Source organism: Camponotus vicinus, unplaced genomic scaffold (assembly GCF_025532165.1).
Source record: "Camponotus vicinus isolate PSW18456_S1 unplaced genomic scaffold, iyCamVici1.0 SCAF_14, whole genome shotgun sequence".
Lineage (NCBI taxonomy): Eukaryota > Metazoa > Arthropoda > Insecta > Hymenoptera > Formicidae > Camponotus > Camponotus vicinus.
In genome coordinates this window covers 5,096,181-5,119,616 of record NW_028141950.1, presented here as the reverse complement: position 1 = coordinate 5,119,616, position 23,436 = coordinate 5,096,181, and the positions used below count along the sequence as shown (strand labels likewise).

The following is a 23,436-nucleotide window of genomic DNA, read 5'->3' as shown; positions in this document are numbered from 1 at the left end:
ATATTATAGATCTTTGATAGTAAGATTTTCCATTTTATTAAACGATTTTATAAATTTTCAATGTTATAAATTCTTGATTTTAACGAATTGATTTTATTAAATTTTTGATATCACACGTTATTAGTTTCGCGAATCGTTTTGATTAAAAATTCATAAATTGTTGGTATATCTAAAGTAGTTTCAAAATATTTTGATATCAGCCATTCAAATCTCAGTGTCAGAAATCTTGTAGTAATTTTACAAACATTCCATTGTTCTGTACATTTCTCTACGCGATCGGTTTTGAAATTTATATTGACATATAATGTAACGAAAAAAAAGTAATAATAAATAAATAAATAAATAAATTTAAAAAAATAAAAGCGCAGTTCTCACGAAACCGTTTGATTTCAGACTACTATGGAGGAGGTGGCACGAGGTGATTCAAAGTCGTCGTTGCTGCAGAAGCTACTGTCCGAGTGACTGCAGGCCACCATCCCGTCATGCAGTAAAAGATTATATGTAATATATGTTTGAGTGTGTGCGGAGATCGAAACGGAGATGTAGAACGTAAAAACGTGGAAGAGTGCGAGAGAAAGGGCGAGAGAGAGAAAGGGAGAGAGAAAAAAATGTGTGAGAGAAAGAGGATTATAAGATGCATATACACTCTTATACGTAATGGATACTATTGTATTATATGTAACGCCATACACGGAGTCAGTATTCATATACGTATCACCAAATACAATGCAAAACTAGCGCGCGGTGCTCTCTAGAATGTTGCCCGTCGATCAAGCGAGGAGAAAAGGGACGAGCGAGCGAGAGAGAAAGAGAGAGAGAGATAAAAAGGAGAGTTAGAGATAGAAATGGATAGATATATATATATACATATATAAAGAAAGATAGAGAAAAAGGGGGGGAACAGCGGGACTTTTTCCCTTTCCTTTTACTTTTCGAACTCGAAGGACCAAAAGTTTTCGTTTTTGTTTGGCTGTGTAAAGATTTCCTGGATCGGTACGTGTGTCACCAGGGAATATCGAGGTCGCGCGACATATCGCGACACGGAAAGAATTGATTCGCGACGTTTATTTCTTCTTTGTTCTTGTTTGTTTTTTTTGAAAAGAATCTTTCTCTCGTCGAACTCTCATCCCGATTTAAGATGAACGGAGATAAGTTGTATACTGAGATATACGCTAGGACGATCGCAGGCATAAGGACGATAAGCCCACATCCGCATTTTACCTGTCGATAGATGTGTGTATGTGTATGTATGTTATATTTGTTTGTGCGCGCGTGTGTGTGAGCGTGTGTGCATGTTACGTTCTCCGTCAGTATTGTATTTGGTATATCAACAAGGGCGGAAAACTGGGGAGAGGAAACTATATATAGGTACCTCAAAAAAAAAGGTATACTTTACTATACCACTGGCTGTTGAAGATAGAGATATACTATTTATAGGATTTAATTATTCTACACAGAGAGGAAAGAAAGAAATAGAGCACTCTATTCACGTATTCTCCTTAATTTAACATCCTTTCGACTATTACATTTATGAATAATATATTTGTGATTGTAAGAAAATCTGCAACCAAAATGTGACAAAGAATACTTGTTGTTGTGTTAATATGATTATAACTATTATTATATATTAATAACTATTAATTATTTTATTTTATTTTATTATTATTAATATTATTATTATTATTATTATTATCGACATTATTATTATCACTATTACCAATATTCTTGTTGCAATTACTATATTATTATATAATGGTAAGGATAATTATTATTATATTATTATTTTATTATATATCAATATTGATATTATTGAACACATGGAATATTCATATTTCTATTCAATAGTAAGAGTACCTTTATATATATAAATATAAATATAAATATATATTGTATAAATGTATATGTATATATATGTATAGTGGGTTTATGTACGTGTTATATATAAATAATAGGAGCGGATATTATTTATATATAATCGATATATAAATTGACGTATATTTATATATCTATACATGCGAGAGACGAAGGAAGAAAGAAAGAAAGAAAGAAAAGAGGAAATCGATCTTCTATTTTGCATAGCTCGGTAATAATTCTCTTTTGGGTCTTAGATGCACACTAAATTACTTCTAAACGACACACACACATCTGTTGTTATATAAATGAGAGAGAAAAAAAAAAGAAATCTTCTAATTGACACCTACACGTGTATATGCACACGATGCTACGCGTGTGTATGTGCGTATACGCGTGTATACATACATATGAAAGAAATCTCACGCAAGTGTCTTATTTTTCCAGGAACTTCACCACACCTATTAAAAGTTGGAAGAAATCGCTACTAGAGGTTTTTGAATGTATGTGACGATGGGCTCGCGGGTATAAACGCGAATAGAACGAGATATGTCGGCGACTTTAATTTAATTTTTTTTTGCATTGATGGAAATTTGCTTGCTGCGCGAGTATAATGGGGGAAACGTTTCTCTTTTCCGTTTCGTTTCGGTCGTGATTTCCAAATGTGATTTCGGCGGACGCGTATTGTGGCAATTATTAGCATTATTTGGCGTGTAATTATATTTATATTTATATTTATATGGCGTCCGTCTAGTGGTTTTTTTTTAAATTTTGAAAGTTTTCTCGAAAGGAAAAGAGATTCGTGTGTTTGAGAGTTTCGGATTATTTATAATAATTAGCATCGTAATTAGTATCGGGACTTTTGGAATGTACATAATGAGAAGTGAAAGATAAAAGTCTTTGTTTGCGCGCGTTGTTGTTGCTTTCGTTGCCTTTTTATGATACTTTGTAGCATGAATCAACGTTTTGTCTGTGGCGCGAGGAAACGACATATGGTGATGATGGTGATGATAATGATGATGATGATACTGTGATGACATTAATATTTGGCCTGCTCGTCCCCTGTTGCTTTTTCTTCCAATTAAAAAACAGTTACAAAGTTGTAATCTCCGTAAAAAAAACACATCCGTGAGGTACTCTGAATATGTACACGTACATACATAGGCATGTACTCGTCTGTGAATGTGTGGATACGTATATTACGCGTACGAGAGAAAGAATAAAGAGAGAGAGAGAGAGAGAATGAAAGAGAGAGAGAAGAGAAGAAGAAAGAGTGAATAAGAGTAAGAGCGTGAGAGAGGCAAAGGAAAAAGAGATTATGAGATTATAGTATGCACGTACATGTTTGTGTATGTCCGCGCGTGTGCGTGCTTATGCCAGTGTGCGCGAGATAGAACGTCGTAGTGATTTACGCGTGTAGTGTATGTGGATGCTGCGTGTGTATGTGTGTGTGGATGCGTGCGTTGTTCGTAGGCACGCTCGTACGCGGGTGTGCGTAGCAAATTACGTCATATAGATAGATCATATGTGCTTTCTAATGATGAATAATTTTATAAATATAAATATAATATCTCGATCTCTCACCGTGTACGTTCATTTCGTACGATGAGCTTGTATGTGAACTTCGCGTGTCCTGGAAGGCCCGTTCGCCTTTTATTAAACTGTCAAATAATTTCAACGCTCTTGCTTCTTTCAGTTGGCTCTTTTAGATAGCTTTTTGCGAACATTTGAGATATTCCCTCCTTTCCTTTAATTATCTCAGTTTATGTTGCTTTCAGATCTGCTGAAGAGATTCAACGTGATATTTTTATAAATTGCAGATAATCTAACACAAAATATATATTATTTTTTTATTCATCAAAAAGTACAGAAATTAAATTTATTAAAATTGAGATTTATATTTATTTTAGATTATTTTTTTTTTTTACAGAATATCATTGTTTTATATTTTTTAAATAATTATCGTTTTATCTCGTTGACAAAAAGAAATAAGATAACAAACTTCAATTTCTTTTTCAGTTTTCTCATTAGTCAGACAAAATTTTGTTTCAAATTGATAATTCCAGAAATTATTAATATATATCAATGTTTGATTAATTTATTATTCATTCTTACAGTATATATGACATTTATAATTTATCGACATTTTTATGGATATTTTATAAAAGAAGCGATAAATGTTCTAGAAAGACCGATTAGCTTATACAAAAAGATCTTTATTCAATGAGATATATAAGATAATAGTTAGAATAGCGATACAACATACAGGTAACATTAATTTAATATATTATCGTATTCTGTAATCTCGTGAATCACGTCGGCGAACACGATGTTATTGGCAGTTTACAATGGCCGGACGCGACTGATTTTTTATTCTATTTGGCATAAAGGCAGTTATATGGCTTCATGGCAGCCGGCGGCGCTTTTTATCGGGCACGCAGGAAGAGACTAGGTGCATGAACCTTGTACATAGGATAAGAAGCAGCAACACCGACAAATTCCCAAGAGCAACAGAAGAGTTTAAGATAAGAATGTTTTGAGATAAGCAGTCCAGATCTTGGTTCAACAAGAGTTTCAAAAATAACGCTTCCCGTTTAATTATAACTTCCGGAAACATCGATAAAACACTGAGAAATTTATAAAATTCATCGTATACTTCAATGTGTTCTCTAACTAACATTTATATTGTGACACGGTTTCTTCTTTAAATAAAACTGAAAGAAAGGTTTCTTTATATTTTCCAAACTCGTGCGTCTGGCTTATCGCAAACTTCTCACTGTTGGTCCCTGGATATTTATATGCGTTATCCGCGTCTTTGTATCCCATGTAAAAGGTTTACGAGTTTAAAGCACCCGGCACGGGATATAACTTAACTAATTTAAAAAAAGAGAGTTTCTCTTGCTTCTTTATATACATAGGCTCGCTACGCCCTTGCACGTCACTGATGTTATTTCTTCTCGAGCGTGTATGCAGCTCGTGTTGCCAATCTACAGAGTGTTGGACGATTCTATCGGTCGTTCACCGTGCCTGCTGCGCACGCGACCTCTTCTACGGTAATGATAGGGTGGTACGCGCCTGTGGCTGGGATACCTTTCGCGATTGGGCGGTGACGGCGAGGGCTGATAGTCGGGCGGATAACGGGGTGGCGGTGCCGGTGGATAGTAAATATTGTTGGGAGCCCGTTCGTTGTTTGATGTGAAGGGTTTCAGGACCGCCGTCCTGCTGTAAGGATCCTCGCTGACGCGTTGGCGGATGCACACAGCGCAGCGGCTCACTCGGGATGTATGGTCGGCCTTGAGCGTCTGTTGCAGCGGTTTGCGGAACATCTCGTCCTCGCGGATGGTCGCTAGCCAATATGATGTCGCGGTGGCGAAGAAGTTACAGGTGCCGAGGCCACGGCATTCGATGAACGGCCTGACGCGGAACTCCTCCAGACAGGATCCGGGTGAGACTAGAGATTGACCACCACCATCGGCGCCTGCGTCTCTATGCTGTAATTGAGAAGCGAAAAATTGCATGTAATCATAGTTTCCGCTAAGGAATTCTATTAAAAAATTAGTGTAATCGTGATTCAATTTAAGAACTCGGATATAGTATATCTTGAAATATAGTCTGAGATTTATTTCTCACCATGAGGAAACTGTATCCGACCCAGATTTCCTTCCAGCCACCCGGACACTGGGGTATGGCCATGGATTGACTATGGACAGCTATTACTCTGGTCGGTGCTGTGCACACAGAGCATCTCGATATGTATCTACCAACTTCCGGTGCCGGTATTGGCGTCATCATCATTGGCATGGGCTCGGTTGTGCTAAGCCAATAGCTATAGTCGTTACGATTGGCGTAATCGCATACATTGTTCAAATTGCAGAATAGGAAGGGCATAGTAGAGAACTTTTTGATGCAACTGCCAGCAGCGCCTAAATAACAAAAGATTATTGTTCAAATTATACGTATTTCTGTAATATATCATTCTTTATTTAATTTTATCATTTAATATATCATTCATTATTTAGTTTTAGTACTTTTAAGTTTCAAAAAATAAATTTTATATATATTTTACAAAAGCAATTATAAAAAATTTTGGTGTTTTAATTTTAGAAAATATCTATGAAAAATAAGTTAGTCATATTTTAAATTTTGTATGTCAACATGATTTAATTAAAAAAAGACATGTTATTATGCTACTTACCGAGATCTTGAGCGTATGGCCGTCCATTACCCATGGTATGTAATAAAGAAAATCCTTCCCATAATTTTACGGTATCTTTCGGACATATTGGTATCATTTCCGATTGTGAGTGACGAGCAAAATAGAAACCTCTGTCCCTTGGACCAATCCCGTTTGGCGCAGGTGCACCAGGTGCGCCAGGAAAACCTGTGAAATTGATTTCCAATTTTATATAAACAAAAAATAATCAACATAAGTTGCTTATAACATTTTTGAGTCAAAAGTAAAACTATCATTCTATATCAAATGGTTAAATATATACCTCGTTGTCCTTGTCGTCCGGTTATTCCAGGTGGACCTTGATATCCGGGAGGTCCATCTTTCCCATCCGGCCCTGATGATCCAGGAATACCGATCATGCCTCTTTCACCTACTCGTCCAGGCAGACCGTCCTTGCCAGGTTCACCCATCATTCCCTGTAGTCCAGGGAAGCCTGTAGATATCCATAGTATTCTTTTATTGTATTTTCCCAATGATTAAAATATATTATTTTACTCTAGGGAGAATGTTAGGTGCAATACCTGGTAATCCGGGAACTCCTATATCACCAGGAGGTCCTTGTCTCGGGAAAGGCGGGAAAGGATTTAAGCCAGGTTCTCCTTTCGGTCCCTATCAGAAAAGCACAAGCATTTAATATTTATAATTTATAATAGTTTAATTTATATCGATTTTTAATACTAACAATAAGTATTATATTTTTGTATCAAATTGGCTTAATTTGATGATGCAACATTATAACACCATACTAGATTGGGGTACGATATGCATCATAAAGATATATACGCAGCTGAAATAAGCTAAATTGATGCACATTATTTTGATTCGCACATATTAAAAAGATGTACGATATAAACTAAGCTAATAATTTACATTTGCTTTATGCTTATTGTTTGATTTCTGTGTATGTATTCTGTTATATTTTGTATGATTACTTAATATTAATCATAAATAGAATAATAAAAATGTAAAGAAAATCTATTAGAAGATTCCTGTTATATTTTCTTAAATTGCATGAAAAAAAAATATATACATATATGTAATTGCGATATTATAATTTGCAAAGCTTACCTGTGGACCGTCAGGACCAGGCAATCCAGGTAGACCAGGTTCACCAGTTTCTCCTCTTTCTCCTTTTGGTCCTGGCTGTCCGTCAAAGCCAGATAGACCGGAATCACCTTTCATTCCCTTTGGTCCTGGTCGACCATCTAGTCCAGGCCATCCAGGTTCACCGGGTTGTCCTTTCGCGCTACTCGCAGATATTCCCGGCTCTCCACGGAAACCTTTCGGACCTGGTGCTCCGGGGAATCCTTGTAATCCTTCCAAACCTGGTATGCCTGGTATGCCGACGAATCCTCTAGGACCTATTCAGAATATAGAATAATAAATTATAAAGGTTTAAATATTTCTTTCAGAGAAAGATTAAATATTTTTTTACAAAAGAAAGAATCAGTACAAAAGATAACTGAATTAAAAGAGTTTATAGTATTACAAATCCTTAATGTTGAGAAATGTTAATCGCGTTCAAAAATATCAATTTTTATTTTTTGTTATCGAATTAACTATGTTAAGGAAAAAAAAAGTATATCCATGATACCTGAGTCTCCCGTAATTCCTTTAGGACCATGAAAGCTATAGCCTATGTCACCAGAAATTCCTTTAGGTCCATTCGGACCATATTCACCAGGTGCTCCTTTTTGTCCGGGACGACCTGAGATACCAGGCATACCATCTAGACCAGCGCGACCAATTTCACCGGGTTCGGGGAATTCACCAGGCAAGCCTATGGGACAAAATTAAACAAATAATATTAACTGAAATAGAATATCACTAACGCGACATATATTAAAATAAGGAACAAGAAGATGTTTTTATAAAATTGAATAATAAAACATTTTTTAAATTTTCAAATTGAGAAAGAAATTTTGAAATGTTGATTTTAAATTTTCAATTATTAAATTGCGGATAATACTTTTATATTGTTTTAATTTTTATAATTAAAAGACAATAGAACATGACCATTTTTTCTTTCTAACAGAATGAAATTAAAACAGAATGAGAGTGTAAAGAATTGGAGAGTCTAAGCATTAAAAGACAATAAATAAACTATGTAATAGTAATGTGAATAAATTTAGATTATACGAGTTTGCAATATTTAATATGATTAATTAAATACAAATTTTTCTATACCTGGAGCTCCACGAGGTCCTTGATCACCTGGTAGACCAGGGAAGCCAGATAATCCTGGGAAACCAACGGGACCCGGATATCCTCGATCTCCAACTTGACCCTATATACACAGATGAATAAGTAATTTCTTTTAAAACTTGTAATCTGATTCAATTATAAAATCGTTTACTCACTTTACGACCGGGCAGTCCGATGTATCCTGGTTCACCTTGTTCTCCTTTCATACCAATGAAACCATCGTGACCTCGATTACCGTAATCACCCTTTTCCGCGAATGCATAAGATGGTAAGCCAGGTTCGCCCACGTAACCTTTCGGTCCAGGAGCACCCAAGATACCTGGGGCACCTCTTACACCCGGTTCACCCGGCATTCCTGATACAAAATACTTAAGTTAAATACTTAATTCTTGTATATTTTTATGAAATATATTTTCTATCGTAATATGTGTGATATCAAAAATATACTGATATATCATTTTATTATGCATGCAAAGGTAAAGAATATAATACTCAATATTAAAATATTTGTTGAAAAATATATCAATGGAAAAAATAATTAAACGTTGTGTATGAGTTTTGAGAAAAAGAGAAATTATAAAATATATAAAGATATATTAAAATATATAATTAACTTAATTAAAAAGACACATCAAAACTGATTTACCTGGTCTACCCATTATACCGGGATCACCATCGAGACCGCGTTTTCCCTTCAATCCATCGAATCCAAGAGGTCCAGCCGGACCTCTTTCACCCTTCACGCCATATTTACCAAGTATTCCAGGCAAGCCTGGCCTTCCTGGGAAACCCTGAGCGCCTTGTTCACCTTTGAATCCATCAGGACCCATGTCACCAATTTCTCCCTGTAAAGTTATAAATGTTAAAATATAAATTTTCATAATAATGAATCTTTGTCTTTGTAGCTTTTATCAGAATAAAAATTATTCTCAAGTTTTTCATTACAAATTTTAAGCAACAACAAAATGGTTACATATTTTAAGCAGTTAGCAATATAAATATTTGCATAAATATAAAAAAGTAATAAATATTAATTTATTTACTGTTTGTGAGAACATGTATATTAATTTTAAATATTTAATCCTTAAAAATAATTTGTAAAAATAAGCTTTTACGATGTATTTAAATATTAATATATATTTAAAAATATAAGATATACATAAATATTATATAATTATTACAATTAAAAAAAATACGTATTTATAAATGCTTTTCGATAAAATGCACTTACTTTTGGTCCTACGCTACCGTCGTATCCATCGAATCCAGATTCACCTTTCTGTCCTAGCAAACCATTGAAACCATCAGTTGCTACTCCTGGTTCTCCCGGCAATCCTGGTCGTCCATCGAATCCAGCTAAACCAGGTGGTCCAATTTCTCCCATAAAACCAGGTTCACCAATATCACCTTGAGGGCCACTAAAGGAATTTTCGCCAGGAGGACCCCAGAGTCCTTCGAAACCGGTGTCGCCAATAATACCCTTGAATCCAGGTGGCCCTCTCAGTCCTGGTGTTCCAGGAATTCCGATGTCTCCTGATTCTCCTTTAGCACCAGGTGCTCCATCTATACCATCGAAACCAGGCCAGCCGAGTGGGCCTGGCTCGCCAATCTCGCCGATTTCTCCTTTTTCTCCTGGAGCGCCTGATAAACCCTGTCTTCCGTACATTCCTTGATATCCCTGAGGCCCCGTGTCTCCATCGTCACCACGTCGTCCAATAAAACCAACTTCTCCCTTTAAACCCTTCATTCCGTCAAAACCAGAAGGACCATCGGGACCTAAAGATGGATATGCATATATTAATCTTTAAAGTATTGAACGTGATTATTGAAAGTAAATTATAAACATATAATGAAAAATGGTATTCAATGAATCAGATTGAAAGCTGAAATTTCATTTCTGATTGATTATATAATGTTATTTCATCTAAATTATATCCGTACAAAATGACTTTAGATTATATGAGCATTTATTTTCGAGACATACCACGAACACCGACGTCTCCAATTCTTCCGGGCATTCCAGGCAGGCCAAGTATACCCGGGAAACCTCGATCACCTTGTATACTATCTCCACGTTGACCTTTAGCTCCCTAGAATATCCATCAAATAATTTTAATATGATTCGTCCGTAGATATTTAGCAAATTACTATTTTGATAAATATTAATTTGAAGTAAATTTTAATAAGAATCTAAAAAGAAGAATGTGTACTTACTTCAAGTCCAGGCAGTCCTTCATAACCAGGAGCTCCTTTAGCGCCTCTGACACCCTTTGGACCATCCTCTCCTGGTCGGCCAGGTAACCCTGCAGGACCAGGATCACCAAAATCACCTTTTGGACCATACCAGCCGCGTTCTCCAATTTCGCCATAAGTTAGATTTGTGCCTGGATCTCCTCGTTCACCTTTGTTACCAACGCGACCCTGTAATAAATAGATACATGCATCATTTTGCTTATGTGAATTTTTGTTTCTTTAACGTAATAAGGTTATTTTAATAACTAAATTAAAATTATTAATATTATTTATATAAATAGATTTATAACTTTGGAAACTTTTGTCAAAGCAGATATTAAGGTGTCTTCAATTTATATTTACTGGAAAACCAATTGGTCCTTGCGATCCAGGCGAACCTGGTGTTCCACGAAGTCCTTGCTCTCCCGGCATTCCGGGATATCCTTTCAAACCACTAGGACCTTGCCGTGAAATACCTGGGGAACCCGGTTCACCAGGTAATCCCGGTAGACCTTCATCACCGACATGTCCTTGGAAGCCTTTGAAACCAGATTCTCCTACGGGAATATCGCGAATTTTTTTAATTTTAACTTTATTCCATTAATTGTATTAACTTTATATTTATTTGTAGAAATTATATTTATATATTTAATCATACAATTTCCGAAGAAAATTTTAAAACAATTGATATCAGTCATAAAATATAATATTATTATCTTATTTATATTAATAGTATATTTTAACGTACCAGGAGCTCCTATAGCACCTTTGTAGCCCTTGTCACCTTTACTGTCTGCGACGTATTCTGAAGCTTCGCCAGGTTCTCCCTTGTTACCGGTATCTCCTTGTATTCCTTTTATTCCGGGCCCTCCCGGATAGCCCGGATCTCCGCGCAAAAACTCGATTGGTATCGAAGCATCCTCACCTTTTTCGCCAGGTATGCCGTCCCATCCCGACGTGCCATCCCTTCCTGGTGATCCAGGTGAGCCATGTTCACCCTATAGATTATATAATATCATTGAATTGAAGCAAATATGAGAAAATTAATCAATAACTAACAATGAAAAACTTTTAAATTATTCTAAAATATAAATCCTATTGTTTTTAAATAGCTATACTTAAAAATAAACCTTTTCTCCTTTTGGTCCTGGTGCACCTGTGTCACCACCAGGTCCCGGTTGTCCTCGTAGACCTCTGAGTCCTTCGGGGCCGGGCAAACCTTTTTCACCAACATCACCCGGCGGACTCACAATCTGCTCATCTCTCGGGAAGAATATCTTTCCCGGTTCTCCTTTAGGTCCTTGTATTCCTGCAATACCAGATCTTCCACTGTCACCTTCAAGTCCCGCCGGTCCTGGTGAACCTCGCTTCCCTTGTATTCCCTTGAATCCTCGAGGACCTGGTAATCCGGGAAATCCCGAAGCTCCAGGATATCCGTCTAAGCCAGATTCACCGCGTTCTCCTTTCTCCCCGGGTAGACCTATGCAATTAACAGAAAAAAATTTTCTTAAAGATGTCCTAATTTATATCAATTGAAATATTTTTCTTCGTGCAAAAGAGCAATTCTTTACTGATATAAATTATTTCTTACCTGGTGCACATACGCCACAATCATCTCCTCGAATACCCTTTCCACCTTTAGTTCCAAATAAGCCAGGCCAGCCATCGGGACCAGGAATACCCGGTGTTCCGGGCAAACCTCGTTCTCCAGGCGGTCCACGAATTCTTATACCTTTCCCAGGGAAACCTTTCTCTCCTGTTCAGCAAATTACAATACAATTATAGTAAATGAAAATGACTTATATACGAAAAGTATATATATAACAATATTAATAGACTTGATGATGGAGATAAACTTTCATGAACCTATTCGTTAAATAATAAATTCTTCTTTTTAAATTTTGGATGTTAATAGAGTTTTGAATATATATGAATTTAATATCTAAAATTTTATAATTACTTCTATGAGATTTTGATACGTGATTTTAATAATAGTTCTAATAATAAATATATAACAAGTTTACCTGGAGGACCAGGATCACCGCGATCGCCAGGCGGACCTGACAATCCTGGGAGACCCGGATTGCCGTCTGGTCCCGACGGTCCAATTATCGTTACGCCTGGAAATCCCTTGGCTCCTACAATTCCGGATAAACCGGGTAGTCCGGGAGATCCCTGAGGTCCCATAGGTCCCGATAAGCCTAGAATAATTCATAAGTCATCAATTATTCTTCATAATATTTTAAAACAGTTCATTATATCGACAGAGATGCCATAATCATTTACCATCATCTCCTTGTTCTCCTTTTATGGACGAGCCCTTCGCTCCCGATAAACCGGGAATACCAGACGGTCCTGGTGGTCCTGGTGGTCCTATGAAACCGACCTTTCCTGGAAAACCTGGTGTTCCTGATTCACCTGGTTCACCAGGAGGACCTGTAAAAAAACAAATTTCAAAGGTTATTTTTAACTAAGAATAGGCTTCTATTCTTTTTAGGAAATATTATTTTAAAAAATATTAATTTTTTAATAATAATAAGTTTTTAAAATATACTAATAATTAATTACTAAAATTTATACTAATATAAATGATAATAATATATATTCTGAAATATTTTTGTGACAGAAAAAATATCATGTCTGTACTATGTACTAACCAAGATCTCCTTGAATTCCGATATTTCCGGCGATTATTTCATCAAGTTCCGGAATATACTGTCCAAGTTCTCCTTCAGCTCCTTGTTTGCCAGGTGGACCGCGATTACCTTCTTCTCCTGGTTCACCCTTTACAATAATAAAGCAGTATAATAATAATAATGCCGTGCTAATGTATATTAAATAATCTGTATAAACGCTGCGTTTAATATTATACAAATTCTATTTAAATATTCATTGACTAATTTGATTTTGATTAGTAAGTCTTCGTACTAGCTACAAATATATCAACATTACCTTTTTGTTATACATTTACATATAGTATGTAATGCACTTACATCGAATCCATCCGCACCAGGCAATCCAGCGAAACCTGGAGCTCCTTTCTCTCCTTTCTCACCAGCCGGTCCTGGTGGGCCCTCGACACCCTGTTTACCTCTTGGCCCATCGTCACCCTGCTCGCCTTTTACACCTTTGATGCCCAAAAAACCTGGTCGACCCTATGTCAGAAAATTTCATTTTATATAAATGTCAATGTATATTTAAAATATTTCTTTTAAAACACGTATATTTTATCAATAAAATTTTTCATTTATTTCATAAATATATCTTTTTAATCATTTTTTTAATTGAAAACACAATTTTTAGATGCTACACCAAATACATCGACTTTATATCGAATATGACAATCACCTGTGGACCTTTGGCACCCATCTCTCCTTTACGATTTCGTTCACCATAGTCACCCTTCATGCCCTTCGGTCCTGGTGGACCTTTCACGGGCGTCGATTTCTCTTTCTTCTTGTATTCATCCTTACCCGGTGAACCAGGTTCTCCCCTGTCTCCTTGTTCACCAAGTGGCCCCTTCAAACCGTAAACAGTGTCACCGCGATCACCTTGCATACCTGGCAATCCAGGAGGACCTGAGAAACCCTAAAAAGGAAACATAGATATTTGTCTTGTTAATATAATTCGTTTATTTTATGAAAATGAAAAGAGTTACATTAATAAAAATATTTTATTATCATTATTTTAAGAGAATTGCATTTTAATTACTATTATTTAATATAAAATAGTATAATGTCAAAATATATTTTTGAATATGTCAAGTATCGTCTTCCTTAAAAATTAGTATCTATATGTCAAAATATTTTAAAGTTAATATTTTCCATCTTTGCTATCAAATTATTTAATCATTTCAGATTATTTAATCAAGCCTAAATTCATCGAGAAATCTACAGTCGAATGATGCTTTCGAGACACCCGCTATACTTTGATATAGGTCTATCTATATGTCGTATACGCATTACATTGAAGTTATATCTAGCGTAGCAGAGCGTAAGTGCATGTATTATGAATCCATTATAATGCTAATTTAAATGCACGTCCTGGTCCATCCCTGTTTATTTTTAATCCTAGCGCGTAATGTGTGTACTATCACACATGTACTTGCGAAATTATTTTGATCGATAAGAAGCATTTGATACATCTCGCTCTCATTAATATACAAATATATACATTTGGAAACTTGGAATTATTTTTTCCAATTCTTATCATTACAATTATTATAATAAAGATTATTATAATAGAGATTAAAATATTTCATGTCACATGGTAATATTAATATCAAAAAAATTATTGAATGACATCTTATGATTGGAACATTTTTTCTTTCTTTGGTCATCTTTCATAATTATAATGTGCATAATTATAATAATCCAAAATGTTATAAATCGTTTGAAAATTTGCTATTATGCGAATCTTTATTGAATAAAAAAAATAACAAGTCAAACAGACATTTAAAAAATGAAATGCTAAATGATTCATTCTTTCTTTCGTCACGAAAGAAAACGATAGATTCGTCAACGTAATTTGCCGAATTTGCTTCGTTTATTCGAGAGAAAGGTGCCGACTCGAAAAGTTCGTGCCATCGCCATTAAAAAATTACTTATGCGATGGCGGCGCGATTAACGTTAATGAGAGAACCGGTTTTCGGTAATCGATTGTCTTCTTTAGCGGCGCGAGCTCTTGCCGATTTTTGCCGGGGGTCAACAAGAAGGAGAACCAGAGATTCGTCAGATTTCTCGGAAGCCGGATAGAATCTCCTCTTCGTCATCTCGCATGTGAAGAGACAGCTCTCGCGCTATCAGCGACAGTCGTGTCAGCAGATAACAGCCGGGCGCGACGTTTCGGATTTCAACGGATCGTTTCGTATTTAACGATTAAAATGCGAAGCCCTCGCATATTTTAACATACTTTCCTTCTTTTATTCCTTTTAGTCTTCCATTTTTAGTATTGCTCTCGAAAGCTGCTACAATCAAAGTTACTTTCGCGCTACAAAAATGTGATGAAAAAGACACATCTGTTTGCCATTTCTAGTATCGATTATTAATTATAATGGAAGAGAATTTAAGAGAAATAAAATTCTGAAAAATTTTTTGTATACATATAAAAAGATTGATAGCTAAATAATTTTCCTTGAACGAACTAATTAACACGTATCAACCAATGAATGATAATCAAAATTGCGAATGCATAATAGGTAGAATTATTTAGTACGTGAATTGTCATTAAAAATATATTCTCTATTCATACAGGAAAGCTGCGAATCTTGCAATCGCGAGAAGAGTCGTCATTCGCTTCGCTAATAAGTTATGTCAAGCAAATTACAAATCTTCGCTTCCTACGTGCGCACCGAAAGTAGCTGATAAGTAGCGAATAGTATCGTATAAGTATCCACGTAAACGCTCTAGGGACGTTAAACCTTCCTCGCCAAAGGAATACGACGTGAAATGCAACATCGAACGTGTAAATTCAACTTTACGGACCCGAAGCTGGAATATTGTGGACACAAGTGGTGCAGATGACTTTCGAGAGGTCATCATGCCCATGTTATGTGCTTTAAGTATCTCGTAAAGTTTCTACTTTCGTTACAACTCGAAATATATCGTATATTATCATATTACTTTCATAATGATTTATTTCTTTTAAATTGTTAACTTATACATATATATTCTCTTTAAATAAATTATCTATATCTTCTATTCGATTATAAAAGTAGCCTATGGAAGCGTCTTGTATTGTTTCCTTCCTCATCTGACACTTAAAAAAAATTACCTATCTTTGGAATACAAATGTTATTAGTAACGTGAAGATCCGCTTCGATCGGTGTCGTTTTTTCATGTAAAGCTTATATGCATTTGCGACTTCAAAGACAAGCTTTTAACTCGCAGCGTGTGTAAGAGGATTCCTCGGAGCACTTATCACTTGATATCGCGGCGCTTGAGATTCTTTCCGTGTCTCTTTACCCAATAGCAGTTAAATATTGCCGGGGAATACTTTGGTTGGACGATATTTCATGCGAGCAGGTGGCGTCTCGCAAAAAGAGGAACGAGAAACGTCCCGAGCGGGTTCTTCTCAACCTCTCTCCTCCGCGCACTTCGAGAACCTACCTAAACGTTCGCGCAAAGTTCACCGGGCTCCCTCGAGTCGGCACCGATCGACCGGTGTATTACGGTACCTTAAACAACCGACAGGATATATAGCGTGATCCTGTTATTACTTACGAAGTCGCCCGTGTCTCCTGGATAGCCCATTTCACCGGTGAAACCCTGTTGTCCTCGATAACCCTGGAAACGTGATCACATGTTAGAATCATACCAGTTTATATCTGGAATGATTTTTGGAAAAGTAATATATATATTGCTTTGATATAATAACATTTTCATGTAACAATAAATAAATTAAATTGAAAAACAATAAATTAAATTGAAAAATAAATTACTTCAATTAAAAAAGTTCGATTTGTTACAGATGATATTTTTAATGTAAATCATGTAGTTTAACTCCGAAAATTAAGTGTATGTATTTGGAGAGACCCTCTCGTTTAATTTAATTCGAATTGGCGCATGCTAATAAATGATTCGAACTTTAATAGCGAGTAACCAAGGATAATTGCATCAATGATCGTTGCACGATTACGCAATTACATGTAATACACAATATTACTAAATCGATATTTCAATTTTTAATTTATTTTAGTTTAATAATGCAAGCGAGCGAGCTAAATTGATGTCAAAGGATGAAAATAAATGTGTCATCGTATTATTTACTTATTTTTTGGATGATGTAATATTGTCGGAGTACAATTTTATTAATCGATTATTAATTGATAACGACGTTAAGCGGGCTCTTACCTCCAGTCCGTTGATACCGGGATTCCCGCGAATACCCTTGGCACCGACTGAATTGATACCTCCGTCACCAGGCTCTCCCGAAGGACCATAATCTCCCGTAGGTCCTATCGCACCGCGCGGTCCGAAAACTCCTGGCATACCAGGTGCGCCGGCTCGACCATCCGTCCCGTTGCATCCGTCCAGTCCGTCCGGACCCACCACACCGGATATACCAGGATTACCCTGAAGTACGTTTACTGTGATACCTCTGAATAATTTTTTCTTTCGGAAATGTGCATAAGAGAAATTTTACGATTCTATTCTTTATTTATACAAAAAGAAAACTTTGATGATACAGAAAGAAATCGAAAAATATAGAGAATTTTTGCCATTTTTCCTGCTATTCAATAATTAAATTAATCGAAAATCGATTAATTTAATTATTGAATAGCAGGAAAAATGGTTCGTGCTTTTTTATGAGCAATATATATTTACTATAATTATTTTTAAAAACACGATTGAAAAATTTCTGGTTTTATGTTGCCCAATGTGCTCACTAGTAATATAATATAAATATACAATATAGAACTGGAGTAGAGTGTGAAATTGAGTAGTACTCAATTATTAACAAAAAGAGAATGGAATTCTCTCTTCCTATTTCTTTTGCGGACTTTAATCTAGTTTCGAAAGGTGGTAAAACAATTTATATACGTACGGAAAGTCCAGGGACTCCCACAAATCCTCGTATACCCTCGTCACCCTAAACAAAAGAAATAGAAATTAAATGCATAATTTTTTATAAAGCTTTCAGCAGGATTCCAATATATATTGCTAACATATATTATTAATGAAAATTGTTTATCATGTTAAAATATAAAGTTAAGAATCATTTCAATCATCTATTACAAATAATGCGATTAATCATATCTTGTATTTTTATTTATTTAAATATTTAATATAAAAAAGCCGATTAAACTGTGAAAAAGTTTCATTATAATTTATTTTACAGCATAATACGATTTCCTTAATCAATTTAATATTTATATATAGATTTTAAGCGCTTCTGTAAAGCTTAATAGTTCCTCTTCCTGTCAAGTTTCTTCTGTGAAATCGATCCCTATTACCCACACGATTAATTACAATTAAAGCCGTCGCCGCCGCGTTCAAGTACATCTCACGACGAGTGCATTATTGCAATTGCGGTGACGATTGCATCGTATATTCTTGATTCGAAAGAAGGTTGTCCGAGTCGCGCGACACCGCTGTTGCAATTCGAGGAGCGTGACTGCATTCGCACTCGCAAGTGTCAAGATCGTAAAAGTGCGAAATGCGTGTGAACATCAGATGCATGTGTGTGTGTGTGGAGAAGAGACGCGCATAAAACACACATAAGCGCATCGCGCTCCGCGAACGTTCATCATGCTCAATTCGTGTTGGTTAAAGGGCGGCGACGCAATTACATCGACACGTTCTCTGCCTAATTAATGATGCGTCGAGGCATTTTCTCCTCCGGTTGTTTGCATATCTCTCATCGCGTAACGTAAACCGAGAATTATCTCGTAACGGAAATTCTCTGGATGTAAAACTGTCTTCAACGAAGAATTGCTTGTCAACTTTTGACGTTTGACGAAAATTTATATGCGATTTATATGCGATTTATATTTTTCGATACAGATAAAATTAATTAAACGTATGGCGATATATTATAATAATTAAAGATATATTGAAAAATATAAATTATTCTGAAAGAATAATCAAGGAAGAGAGATAGAAAAAACGTATGGCGATATATTATAATAATTAAAGATATTGAAAAATATAAATTATTCTGAAAGAATAATCAAGGAAGAGAGATAGAAAAATACGTACATAATATCTGTATAAAAAATAAATAAATGAATACATAAATAAATAAATGTTATATTTCAATTCGCATAAAACCCTGGACAGCGAAAAAATCGACTAAGAAAGCGAAACTTGTATCCATAAAAAGATTCTTACGACACTTATATTAATCTTCTCAGGAAATACATTTGTAACCGATGTTAAACAGACAAATTTTACATCTCCTCGCCAATTTTTTTGAGTCGTTATTTTATGCATATATTTGCGCTGGATATTCGCGATTGTTTCGTGTATTACAACATTACTTGTTCTCTTTGAGTTTTAAGCAGTCGTCGAGAGTTCAAGATTTTACCTGAATCTCTTAACAAAAATTTCATTGCAAAGATTTCGTCACAAATACTCTCGACCAACAGAGAAAGTTTATCAAACAAAATGCAATTGGAAAAATTTTATGCTGTGTAAAGTAATAAAAATTAAATTTTAACACATGCCAGTTGTTTTTGTTAAATTATTTTATTATTATAAAAAATTTTTTATCTTTATTTAATTATAAAAGTCTCTTTTATAAAATAATTGATTTTATTCTAAAAGATGTCATTGCTTTTAATCATGTAAAAGCAACGGTTATTGATAAATAAATTTTAAACAAACGATAAACACATTATTTTGGGTTGTTATATAACACATATAATGGCTCTTAAGTAGCTTATACGATAATATTATAAGCTATCATATTTATAAGCTATCACATATATACGTTATATAATATAAATATAGTACTTTATAAATATTGTTTATACATTTGCAAAAATGTGTAAATCATGTTGTAATATATTTTGCATCATGTTTTAATGATACGAATTTTCTTGATATTTTTTTTCAAACTTTGCCGGCATCGACAATTTTTTCTATTTTTGCTCTTTACAAGCTTATCGTCGGACGACTTTGCTTATCGCTATTAAGCATGTATAATATCCTCGTATCAGTTATTCAAGCGCCAGCAAGATGGGATGTTCATTATAATTACACAATAACAAACAATATTATTCTGTTTCATTAAATTAATTATAAACTAAAAACTAGTAAATACTAAAAAAAAGTAATATATAAGAGAAAGAAAATATAAATCTCCATTACATTTGTAGTAGAATAAATTTATAATAATATTTAATTGTAAATATATCGATTGTCTTTGATTGACATATTTTTAACAAAGATGACAAGTAAAATAATTATTATCATTTGATATCGAAATTTAATGATATGGAATCATTACTAAAAGACCTTAACATATTGAATTTCAGAAATATATTGAATAATATATATTGGATTAAAATGCTTATTATTACTATAATAATTAAAAATAAATAAATGACTTGCGTAAGATATTTTTACATTTAATCGGGAACCTCAAGATTTGTTATATCTATCAAATAGTTTTTGATTGACTGAAATATAGCGAGATTATATTATGTTGGAACGCAATATATGAAACCTTTTAATCCGATCAGACGCCAATGCTGATCACGCATACGTCTACGCATAAATGCGTAATATACACGCGTAACTTGCGTTCAAAACGAGCGTCCTTATCGGTTAACCTCTTGCGTAAGATGTAAGAAACGTGTCCGATCATAAACGCTATAACAGCCGAGAATAAGAATTGGCAATTACACAGTTTTCTTTTATGTGATGTCAAAAGCCACGTTATAAAAACGATACTTGTTGTGCATCGTGAAAAATAATATAATATATATGATATCATAACATATATTTAATCATGAAAAGACATTTCTATAAAAATAGATGAAAGAGAGAATAATAGATTATGTAATATTTAATTCGAATAAATAATTGGAAGATACGTTAATTAAAATCTCGTGAAAACTTGGTAAAATATATATTTTTCGGTATAATATATTCATAAGTCAAAATATGATTGTGTTTGAAACAAGCATTTTTATGGCGATGGACAGGAGATGCTGTTGTCTTCCATTTATGGGCAGACCCGATATAAAATCGACTCGAGATGCCTTTTAAAGGCCCGGTATTGATTGGATAGTGTGTATGTATTTATGCATATGACGTGTGAACGAAGGACGAACTCCGTTATGAACACGCTCAAGTCGAACATTGTATTCATAAGTGGGATGCAACGAATGTGCGAGATGTCGATGTCTTCTTTTTCAGAAGAAAGCCATCATGCTTTTGTAAAATTGACACGAGCCGCTAACGTAATAATCAAAATTCCAGAGGCGCAACTCGAAAGAGTATAAAAAATATTCTTTTAACTTTTATATAAGATATATATCCTGTTTTTATGTTTTCTTTTTATTATTTATATTATTTATATTTTTTATTATTTATATTTTATTATTTATATTATTTATATTTTATTATATTATTTATATTATTTATATTATTTATATTTATATTTTTTTATTATTTTATTATTTATATTTTATTATTTATATTATTTATATTATTTATAGATGGATTAAAGGATATTAAATTAAATTAACGCGGATATTATTTTGATTATTTTGGATTTTAAAGCCGCTGAGCAGGATAAAGTTGGATGTGTACGAAAGAGAGATAGCGAGAAAGAAAAGCAAGAGGAAAAGGAGATACTGTCAAGAGAGACGTTGCACGTGCTAGAATATACCGCAGAAATTTCGAGGAGGAAGGATAGACAGAGCGGATATCTGAATATGAGATCACATGGACATCCGGTTTCGAGAGTGAGACGAGTTCACAAAGCGACTTGTCAATGGGAAGTGCGTTATCAGGGCGCGCGCGCGCGCGCGCGTAGTGCCTCATCCTCCCTTTTCCAGTTCTCAACTTCCAGCTTTTGTCCCGCTTGATCTCCGACGGTTTCGTCGGGACGACCTGATTTTTTAACGAACGTGAAAGTCCCGGAAAGTAGGTCGCGATGATTAACTTAAAGTCTGTTCCAAAGAGAACAAGAGAGATATAAATAATATAAATGTGTCACACACACATATAATTTTATTTATCAAAAATATACCGATTTTAATTGGAGTCGATTTTATAGAATTATTGATTAGTGCAGCAATTTATTCACACAATAAGTTAAGGTGTTTCAAGCGAAAAGAGATAATTATAGGAATTTTGTTGCTATATGAACTGTTCTAGATAATATTTTTAGAGAATTTAAAAAAAATATAAAAAGTTATTTTATAAATAAAATGTTCCACTAGAAAAATTAAGAGCTCTTCATTTAATAATTTTACGATAGAAATAAAAGAAAATAAATATATAAATATATATTATGATTTTATATATCAAAAATATACCTAGTGAAATATACGATTTTCATTTTAATTGGAATCGATTTCGTAATTATTAATTACAGCCATTTATTTAGACAATAAGCTAAAATATTTCACGTGAAAAGAAATAATTAAAGCAATTATTTATAATCACTGTTCTAATTTTGAGAGAAGAGCTTTAAAAAGCACATAAAAAATTATTTTACAAATATAACATTTCCACATAAAATTAAAATCGGCCTGTTCGTCAATAATTTTGCGACGACAGAATTTTGCACGGAAATCATTTTGCCAAGTGTAAGATGGCAGTTCTGTCCAAACTCCACGCTCGATGACAGACCGGAAACGCGTTTCACCCCCGCATTTTGCGATATCAAGGAATGGCAAGGAACGCGTAGGACTGCAACGCGTGTATCCGTTTTGTGGCCGTTATCGGTGCGCGGCCTCCCTTATCAGTGCGTGAAATGCGGCGACGAATCTACAATGAATCGAAAAGCAGATGCTGGTTGTCGATACATCATCTTCGCGAATGTTGATCCTTCGCTCGATGTTAGCGTTTTTAGATTCTAAATATAAGCTTCTATTGCGTCTATTGAGAAAAATTCTAATTGTTGAAAATAAAACAAAAATCCTCGGTACATATTTTATAAAATTTTTCCATGAAACAAGAAAATTTTGCAATTTTAAAGAACCAAATAAGATCTGAAACGTACTCATTTTTTCGTAATTAACTTTTTTAAAGTTTAAAAGTATATATATATATATATATATATATATATATATATATATATATATATATATATATATATAAAGGATATTATAATTAAATACTTTGTAATAATGCTGCTCCTTCAATCGAAGATGTTAACGTTTTTAGATTCTAAATATAAGCTTCTATTGCGTCCATTGAGAAAAGTCTTAATTGTTGAAAATAAAATAAAAATCC

The 23,436-nt window shown here is 34.3% G+C and overlaps 2 protein-coding genes across 14 annotated transcripts in view; one reads left to right on the top strand and one right to left on the bottom strand.

The window, feature by feature from the left end:
• Positions 1-3,529, top strand: part of LOC145965470 (uncharacterized) — a 117,834-nt gene extending 114,305 nt beyond the window's left edge. For all 13 annotated transcript variants that reach the window (XM_083089049.1, XM_083089051.1, XM_083089052.1 and 10 more), the window contains one exon: positions 394-3,529. In XM_083089049.1, coding sequence (XP_082945175.1) covers positions 394-462 — 69 coding nt within the window. In that variant the 3' untranslated portion in view covers positions 463-3,529. The remainder of the gene's footprint in view (positions 1-393) is intronic.
• Positions 3,530-4,046: 517 nt separating this feature from the next.
• Positions 4,047-23,436, bottom strand: part of LOC145965468 (uncharacterized) — a 50,220-nt gene continuing 30,830 nt past the window's right edge. Inside the window, exons 3-27 of the mRNA XM_083089043.1 lie at positions 18,068-18,112; positions 17,374-17,595; positions 16,744-16,806; positions 13,871-14,110; positions 13,516-13,677; positions 13,180-13,306; positions 12,809-12,958; positions 12,547-12,723; positions 12,114-12,278; positions 11,653-12,002; positions 11,271-11,520; positions 10,886-11,079; positions 10,505-10,711; positions 10,275-10,380; positions 9,522-10,066; positions 8,937-9,135; positions 8,446-8,645; positions 8,273-8,372; positions 7,680-7,865; positions 7,154-7,446; positions 6,607-6,694; positions 6,348-6,518; positions 6,047-6,232; positions 5,482-5,774; positions 4,047-5,342 (exon numbers count right to left, since the gene is read on the bottom strand). Coding sequence (XP_082945169.1) covers positions 4,839-5,342; positions 5,482-5,774; positions 6,047-6,232; positions 6,348-6,518; positions 6,607-6,694; positions 7,154-7,446; positions 7,680-7,865; positions 8,273-8,372; positions 8,446-8,645; positions 8,937-9,135; positions 9,522-10,066; positions 10,275-10,380; positions 10,505-10,711; positions 10,886-11,079; positions 11,271-11,520; positions 11,653-12,002; positions 12,114-12,278; positions 12,547-12,723; positions 12,809-12,958; positions 13,180-13,306; positions 13,516-13,677; positions 13,871-14,110; positions 16,744-16,806; positions 17,374-17,595; positions 18,068-18,112 — 5,223 coding nt within the window. The 3' untranslated portion in view covers positions 4,047-4,838. The remainder of the gene's footprint in view (positions 5,343-5,481; positions 5,775-6,046; positions 6,233-6,347; positions 6,519-6,606; positions 6,695-7,153; positions 7,447-7,679; positions 7,866-8,272; positions 8,373-8,445; positions 8,646-8,936; positions 9,136-9,521; positions 10,067-10,274; positions 10,381-10,504; positions 10,712-10,885; positions 11,080-11,270; positions 11,521-11,652; positions 12,003-12,113; positions 12,279-12,546; positions 12,724-12,808; positions 12,959-13,179; positions 13,307-13,515; positions 13,678-13,870; positions 14,111-16,743; positions 16,807-17,373; positions 17,596-18,067; positions 18,113-23,436) is intronic.